Here is an 8827-nt window from a genome sequence, read left to right as displayed (position 1 = left end):
ATAAACTAAAATTATATTTTAACAAGCAATATAATTAGTAATAACCAAACTACATAATAGATAATTAACATAAAATTAAGTGAAAGTTTCTTGAAAATTATTTTTCCTATGTTGGAAGAAAAAAAAATTTAGAAAATATTTTCCAACATCCTCACTTTTTAATAATTTTTTTACATTGAATTTCTAAACGTAAAATTTAATTCTACCCGGAATGACCTATTATTTACAAACATTTATTATATCAAAGCCTAATTTTCTTTGATAGAGACATTATGTTTTGGAATTTAAAAATAATATAATTTCTAAACATAGAGAAATTACAAATCTTAGCTCTCAATAAAATTAAAAAAATATATTCTTTTTTAAATGCCAAAACGTGAGGTCTCTTCCCAAAAGAAAATTAAAATGTGTTAATGATGGAAGATGGCAACTTAAGTAGGTTAGAATATAACTTTAACTCATATATAAAAAAACAAACAAATATTTAAATNTTTACAAACATTTATTATATCAAAGCCTAATTTTCTTTGATCAGAGACATTATGTTTTGGAATTTAAAAATAATATAATTTCTAAACATAGAGAAATTACAAATCTTAGCTCTCAATAAAGTTAAAAAAAATAAAAAAATAAAAATTATATTCTTTTTTAAATTCCAAAACGTGAGGTCTCTTCTCAAAAGAAAATTAAATTGACTAGTAAATGAGAAATGCTCATATCACATCCATATTAAAATGTGTTAATGATGGAAGATGGTAACTTAAATAGGTTAGAATATAACTTTAACTCATATATAAAAAAACAAACAAATATTTAAATTATAATTAAATAGTGCATGAAATGTGTTTATTAGTCATATTTGGACTAGTTCGTTCATTAAATGCAACTTAAACATCTCTTTCTTGAACTTCAACTTTGCATAACATATAAAAGAGGGCTCCAACGTAACTTGAATATGAGTGTACAAAGTTTGTTGTAGTTTCTTAGCTCTTGTCCTTGTAATTGGCCCTTAAGGTATGAAAATTCGTTGGCGTGGTTCATATCAAATCTCTACCATGACGTTGAATTGATGAAAACTTTGAGGAGGATAAGAAAGAATGGGTGGCAGGGGTAGAAAGAAGGGTCTCATACTGACTGGATAAGAACATGAATTGGAAACTTGGACCATTGGACTTGACCAAGCGTTGAAACATTTTTTTTTTTTTTTTTTTTTTTTTTTTTTTTGTTGTTGGGTAATTCTTCAAATCAATACAATACAGTTGTCCATTTGTAAATGATTACAAAAACAAACAATGAACAAATTGATGGCGAGGGATCTGGACATTAGACATGAAAGAAGCCCAATCGCGAAGCATCCTCTCCTACGCTCCAAAATTCCAATGGCAAGGGGTGAGCCTCTGTACCTTATCCTATAGCGGCTTCCTTCTCCTGCCGCGTCTGTTTCGCCACATTTCAAAATTCCACCCTTCCTTTTCTGTAATCAAAACAAACCGATTTGTTGAGCTTTTCCCATTTCCATCGTTGCTACACTAAGATCTTCAACCCTAAGGGTTCATCAAATTTTGGGGTGTTTCTGTTTTTCTCTTTTTGTGAATCTCTGGTGGAGAATGAGCGTGAAAACCCCGGCGACGAGGACTCGCGTTGGCAAGTACGAGCTCGGTAAAACCCTTGGCGAGGGCTCTTTTGCGAAGGTCAAGTTCGCCAAGAACATTGAGAATGGTGATTGTGTCGCCATCAAGATTCTTGATCGCGAACAAGTCCTTCGACACAAGATGGTCGAACAGGTAAACTGGTTTTCTTCGTTTTGTGGGATTTTTTCTTTTGTTATTTGTTGTTAATCTAGATTTGTTGGCAGATAAAAAGAGAGATATCGACTTTGAAAGTGATTAAGCATCCAAATGTCGTTCAGATTTATGAGGTACCATGTTCAATTTTCCCTGATTCTGTTTCCTTGTGAGGGAATAGGTTGAAAGTAGAGTGATCACCTATCTTTGATTTAAATCCCACAAGTTTTTCGAGGAACGAAATGTAGTAAAGTTAGACCGTTGTCTCATAGATTTTGGTCAAGATACATGCAAGTTGGCTCGATAATATATGAGATTGTAGTAGTATAATCATTATGATGAACGATTCCCTTTCTACCAATTCACTAAGCCATTGAAGTAAGGATAAAGCTAATTTGAGAAGGTTCTTGGGATGCATGTGTTTTAATTCTTCTGTTCTTGTTTATAGGTTATGGCAAGCAAATCGAAAATCTACATTGTTCTTGAGTTTGTAGAGGGAGGCGAGCTCTTTGACCAAATTGTAAGACATTGTTTATTAGATTCATATTTGCATTTTACATCCGTTCTGTCTTGTTTCTTATCTAATTTTACATGTATAATAATCTCTCCTAGCCAAAGAGAAGGCTTAAAGAGGATGATATTTCTATTTATAGGCTACAAAGGGAAGGCTTAAAGAGGATGAGGCAAGGAAATATTTCCATCAGCTTATTAATGCTGTAGATTACTGCCATAGTAGAGGCGTGTACCATCGAGATTTGAAGGTTTTAAAAAGATTTTCGAATTTCCTCGAAACTTTACTTAGTGTTTGCAATTAGATCAGTGGGGTTTAGTTTACTGCACTGTCTGCTTCTGCAGCCTGAAAATCTTCTTCTCAACTCGCATGGTGTTCTTAAAGTATCAGATTTCGGATTGAGTGCACTTTCGCAGCAAGTTCATGTAAGTATTACTCAGATTCTGGCAGAGATTCTTTCATGATTGATTTTGTCCAGTGTTCTTCCTTCATTTTGGTTGTTCTCCATTGCTTATAAAACTTCTCAATTGAACTTTAGTTTCTTTATCTTAGTGTTGGTTAGGAGATGGTTGAATCTTCTTCCCTTGAATCTTTCTTTGAAAAAATATTGTAGTACATAGATCGAGCTTGCTACTTTCTTTTCGTATCGAATTTCTGTCCTTTAGGTGTCTGTTTCATATAATATCAAGGGATCACCAACACTATTATTGCAGGGTGATGGTCTTCTTCACACTGCCTGTGGGACTCCAAACTATGTAGCGCCCGAGGTGTGCATACATACTTCTTGCTTCCTTTTTTTCATTGGGAGAATTTTTGTATTTCGATATTCGAGTGAAGATGGTTAATCACAAACCACCTTGAGTTAGCATTAGCTGAGTTAAAATGCTTAGAATGAATGAGTTCTAGTCATGAAGGCTACTTCCCTAAGATTTAATATGTACGAGTTACCTTCACAACTAAATGTAGTAGAGTCAGACTCTTGTCTTATAAGAATAGTTGAGGTATATAACTAAAATAAAATAACGATTGTTCGTTATACTTCTGCAAAATGTGTGCTAAGTTTTTGCCTTTGATTTTGATATACTATATCAGGTCTTCCATGATAAAGGTTATGATGGTCAATCATCTGATATTTGGTCGTGTGGGGTTATTCTCTTCGTTCTTATGGCAGGCTTCTTGCCTTTCAGCGAGTCAAATCTAACGCATTTGTATCGAAAAGTTAGTTTTTATCTTGTTTTGTTTTTACTATTTATACAGACTGGGACTGTTCTCAAATTATATTTGATATGAATTTCAGATTTCCAGGGCTGATTTCTGCTTTCCGTCATGGTTCTCAAATGGTGCTAGAAAACTAGTTCGTCGCATTCTCGATCCAAACCCTCTTACTGTAAGTTTATAACTCCTAATTTGATTTACTCTCTTGAAGTTTGATCCTCCGTAAAGTCTCAAAACTTTTCTTTTCATTCTGTTACTTCAGCGAATAACAATAGCCGAAATTCAAGAAGATGAATGGTTCAAGAAGGGCTACACACCCACCCAATTTGAAGTGGAAGAGGATATAACTCTCGATGATGTCAATGCTGCTTTTAGCAGCTCGAGGGTGAGGATTTTATCACAAAACAGAGGCTTTGAGCCAGAGATTAATGTGATGGAAATGAGAGGAAAGATGAAGTTCCCTATTAAGGTGTTTCGTTAATTTTTTTTTAATTCCAGGAACATCTTTTGACCGAAAAGAAAGAGAAACCGGTGTTTATGAATGCTTTTGAGCTTATATCTAGGTCTCCAGGTTTCAGTCTTGAAAATCTATTTGAGAAGCAGAAGGTACTTATTCAGTTGTATTGTAATAATTCTGTATATTTAGTTAATTGATATCATATGGATCAAATTAAATATTTTCAGGCTGTTGCAAAGAGAGAAACCCAGTTTACTTCACAGAGCCCTGCAAATGAGATCATGTCGAAGATTGAAGAAACTGCAAAACCTATGGGGTTCAATATTAAAAAACGGGACTACAAGGTAACCATTTATTGATAGCTTGTGAAAGATATCTTTGTTTCTGAGATGAGTTTTGTTAGAACTCTTGTAACGAGATATGATATCAATGCAGATGAAGCTGCAAGGTGACAAGACTGGGAGGAAAGGACACCTCTCCATAGCCACTGAGGTAAAAACATTATTCCTGGCTAACATTATTAATTAGTTTCGTAATCTCATGTACCGAACTCGTTTCAATGCCTTTGTCAAAAGCATGCATCTAGAGACTTTTAATTCTAAATAAATATATGTGAGATTCTACGTCGATTGAAGAGGGGAATGAGTGCTAGCGAGGACGCTGAGCCCCAAAAGGAGTGGATTGTGAGATCCTATATTGGTTGGAGATGGGTTACCGAACATTCTTTATAAGGGTGTGAAAATGTCTCCCTAGCAGAGGATACTATCTACTGGCGGTGGGCTTGACCTGTTATGATATAACTTGGCTTCACCATCATTGGCCACCATCTGTGATTAGAATGAAAAAGGATTGAAACTATTTACTCGGTTCACAAATTTCCCTCAAATAGCTTCATTTGAAGTTCAATGGCTTTCTTTCAACATCTGATGCCAAATATCTTTGCCCTTTGCCCTTTGAACTCCAGGTGTTCGAGGTGGCTCCTTCCTTGCATATGGTGGAGCTCCGAAAAACTGGTGGCGATACGCTCGAGTTTATCAAGGCATGTTACCAGTATTCTTATTGAAACTCAGAACTAAATTCATTATTTCAGAGCTAAATTGTACAATCTCATATACTAACGTGCTTTTGCATTTCCATACGACAGTTCTACAAAAGCTTCTCTTCAGGATTAAAAGATATAATGTGGAGAACTGATGGAAATACTGTAGAAGGGAGCTAATATCTTTCTCACTATCCTCTTCATAATGCTGTTATGAAGTTGATACCTGAGATGCTTTGCAGGTATCACATCGAAACTCGTCATCAATTACAAACGTTGAAGATATAATCCTAAGAAAATCTCTACTTCTTTCCCCCTAAGAAATCAATAAACACAGTAATTGCACAAATAGTTAACGTTTCTGATAAAAGAAAAGTGAGCTGATTCAAGTGCACTTTTGCTTTGATCATCTACTACTGGTGTGCATTTCGAAGTCTTAATTGTATTCATGAAGACTAACTCAGTGGGTTTTTTTTAACCAGAAATTGCATTGGAGAGGAACATGATATCAAAATCTCATATCTATGGCATGGTAAGTTACCCATTAGACAGGAAAAAAAATAAGAAAAATCGAGATTTTCTGAAGCATTTGATTCTACTTCGTTCTCTATTTGCAGTTAACAATATCAATAATATGTTGATGCAAGTCATCTGTTATACTCATAGAATTGTATGATGTTTCATCATGAAACATATCAATAGAAAAATTAATTAGAAGAGTAATTGAATGATCACGTAATGTTGTAAGATGGCCAAGAGATGCTATTTTGTTGATTTGAATGAGCTTATGGTGCTTTTGGAGAGAGCTATTCTATTTGACTTCCAGTAAACTTTATTTCTATATTTTAGGGTTTAGGGTTTTGGGCACATTCAAACGAACCTTCAATTACTGGAACAAGTTGTATAAAAATATCAAACTGCATTAATTTCAACATTTTACAAATAACTTCAACTTAATTAAAGAACTGTTTGTGAAGAGAAAGCAGTAAAAGAAAGTGATATAGAAGGGTTGTAAAGAACAGCAGTGAAGTCAAGTCCATGATCGATCATTCATCGGAGGAGGAAGGCAAGGTTGTCGGGCTTAGCTTCATCTTCTATGTCTGCATATATTGGTAGAACTATCATTATTTGTGAGATCCCATATTGAGATCCCATATTGGTTGGAGAGGAGAATGAAGCATTTTTTATAAGGGTGTGAAAACTTATCCCTAGCAGACGTGTTTTTAAAACCTTAAGGGAATGTTCGGAAGAGAAAATCCAAAAAGGACAATATCTACTAGCGGTGAGCGTGGGCTGTTACAAATAGTATTAGAGCCAGATACCGGGCGATATACCAGTAAGGAGGTTGAGCACTGAAGGGGGGTGGACATGAGGTGGACATGAGGTGGTGTGCCAGCAAGGACACCGGGCCTGAAGGGGTTTGGATTGGGGGGTCCCATATCGATTAGAGAAGGGAACGAGTGCCAGCATCCTCGTTCGACTATGAATGCAACCTAAACTGTATAGAATTGCTAAGAAATTGAGCTCTAAGTTGAAAGAAAAGTGCGTATGTTCTTTTACTACATTTTACAAGTCTACCTTACAAAGACAACGCACAACTTTATATAGCCTCAAAATGAAAGTTTTGACCTTCCATGATGCATTTCAAGAAACATTCATACTTTAGGAGCATAATTAGTTGTTACGTAAATATAACCTAAAAAGTAAATAAAAAGTCTTACACTAACTAAACACTACTAAAAATCTAAACTTTAATCATCAACCAAAAAATTTGTAACCATCCAAAAATATATGAATCCCCTCAGTTGAAGTAATTTGTATCCATGTATAAATGAAACTTGATTTTTCTTCAATATTACAATAATGGTATCTTCTTTAAAGTTACATGATTGAAATCATGTCTTAGGTTCATATTATGCCCTGTTTTGTTTTGGAAATTAGGGAGTCATCAATTTGATTCCTCTCCATTGATCTCTCAAACTTTATTTTCTCTTCTTGTCTTGGATAGAATTTCAATGTCCGATCAATACCATTATGAGGCTGCACGCTTATTATAGTTAAGGTTCACATTACGTTATCTTTAGCTCCTATATTTGAAACTTGCAAATAATTTATTGGACAAGATCCTCATATAATCTTTCCTCTTTTTCTCGCAGTTTTGAACTTGTTTCAGGAATATTATCTCTCTTTCCTTGCCAATTTTCTTAATTGTTCTACAAGTTTCGTAATTAACTACTTCGCATAATTCATCTAGAATTTCATTCCTGCATAGCATTCTGTTAAACGCATAAATTTATCAGAACCAATAGGCACCATCTTACATGTCAATGTGGATGGAAATCATGTACAGGATACACAATTTCCATTTCCATTCGATTCTCTGTTGGCTGCTTGTAAATTTGTAGTTGTAGGTTTAGGCACCACGACTGGATGGCATGCACCGTCCCCAAATTATGGGTCAACATCGGAGTATGAGTCTTGTTTGATCATCAATCGTGCAAACCTGTCAATGGAGGTTGGTGTAAGAAGTTGGAGGAAGAAGAAGATGGAGATTTGAGGTAAGTCTACTATCACATCTGTTTGGACCACCACCATCCTTGATGGCATGTGCTGTAGTAGCTAGATTATAGATTATTGTCAAAAGGGTAACACGTCTTATCTTCATGATCTTATCTTCATGTGATATCAATAGTAAAACTTATTTTAGGGAGAAAAAATGTGAGGATTGTCCTACATCGACTAATTAAGGTAAAAAAAATTTTAAGTATGTAAATATGAGACACTCTCTATTAGTATGAAATCTTTTGGGAAAACTAAAAGTAAAGTCAGGAGAACTTAGGTTCAAGGTGGACAATATCATGTCATTGTGAACTCTTGCCTGCAAAGGTTTGTTTTTTGATTTGCATGGGTGAATAACTTTTGTAACTTATTCAATATGTCTACTATTTTGAAAACTTGACTAAAATTGAAGTCGGAAATAAAATTTCATGAGATGAAATTCACTATTTCTCATAGAGAAAGTGGAAGAGTAGTTAGTTCTCTTTAAGTAATAATTTTGGGACTTGACCAATGAACCTCACCCTCTTATTGACACGAAAGGAACTTACTGTTAGATCATACACAAATTGTAAGATGTAATTATAGAGATCAAATAAATTTTTAAACTTTTGATTCAGCTGTAATTATGAACAATTTGTGATGGATATACTTGCATGTAATGCTTATATCAATGGAGACAACTNTTTTCAGATTCAAGCTTCACGTTCGTTTAAATCCTGTCTGAGTGAATAGGCAGGGTGTTAAGGATATTTAGTAATAAATTATAGTTTACCATATATATTATATTTGATATTTTATTATAAGGCAAATATCTAATATTTGCCTTATTATCATAGGTATCATTCCATTTATTGTTATTTCCATTTATTACTATTTCCATATCCTTGTAATTTATTTGATTATAAATAAGACAACTTTCACACCATTTAGGTGTGGTGGATTAATCAAACATTCACACAGGGCATTTCACGCAAAGCTTGATTTTAAAGGCTGGGCTGGTTTCTTTTTTAGCCTGCCAACAATTTTATTTAGATGTAGAGGCAAGCCCCAAGAAAGTCTAGGTTGGCTTCCAACTCCATCTCAGTCGGCATTTTGCTTTCGAGGGGGTGGAGTCTTGGAGCGAACTACTCATTGTTGTGTTGCCCCAATCCAAGAAAGGACTTTTGTGAGGAGCATTGTTTTGAGGGAGGGAAAACGTGATTGACAAGTCACTTCGAGAAGGTGACTGGAGTGCTTTCATCAAATGATTAGATCACCTCGCC

General features: G+C 34.7%; 1 protein-coding gene across 1 annotated transcript; it reads left to right on the top strand.

The window, feature by feature from the left end:
* The first annotated feature begins 1243 nt into the window (after positions 1 to 1243).
* LOC111475098 (CBL-interacting serine/threonine-protein kinase 9-like) lies at positions 1244 to 5567 on the top strand. The gene is made up of 15 exons (XM_023119795.1): positions 1244 to 1784; positions 1856 to 1918; positions 2233 to 2304; positions 2438 to 2545; positions 2640 to 2720; positions 3009 to 3062; positions 3388 to 3513; positions 3593 to 3682; positions 3773 to 3895; positions 4009 to 4116; positions 4195 to 4311; positions 4403 to 4459; positions 4932 to 5006; positions 5112 to 5248; positions 5489 to 5567. The coding sequence occupies exons 1-14, from the start codon at positions 1608 to 1610 to the stop codon at positions 5184 to 5186; spliced, it is 1326 nt and encodes a 441-aa protein (XP_022975563.1). The 5' UTR covers positions 1244 to 1607; the 3' UTR covers positions 5187 to 5248; positions 5489 to 5567.
* The last annotated feature ends 3260 nt before the right edge of the window (positions 5568 to 8827 follow it).

The sequence above is a fragment of the Cucurbita maxima genome, unplaced genomic scaffold (genome assembly GCF_002738345.1).
Source record: "Cucurbita maxima cultivar Rimu unplaced genomic scaffold, Cmax_1.0 Cma_Scf00968, whole genome shotgun sequence".
Taxonomy (NCBI): domain Eukaryota; kingdom Viridiplantae; phylum Streptophyta; class Magnoliopsida; order Cucurbitales; family Cucurbitaceae; genus Cucurbita; species Cucurbita maxima.
This window is presented reverse-complemented; position numbering and strand designations above follow the sequence as displayed.

Excerpts from the sequence above, each read along its gene's own strand:
- LOC111475098 (XM_023119795.1), top strand. The coding sequence starts at position 1,608 with ATGAGCGTGAAAACCCCGGCGACGAGGACTCGCGTTGGCAAGTACGAG. Across the intron at positions 2,721-3,008 it reads CACTTTCGCAGCAAGTTCAT|GGTGATGGTCTTCTTCACAC; the intron begins GTAAGTATTACT and ends CTATTATTGCAG. Across the intron at positions 5,007-5,111 it reads ATACGCTCGAGTTTATCAAG|TTCTACAAAAGCTTCTCTTC; the intron begins GCATGTTACCAG and ends TCCATACGACAG.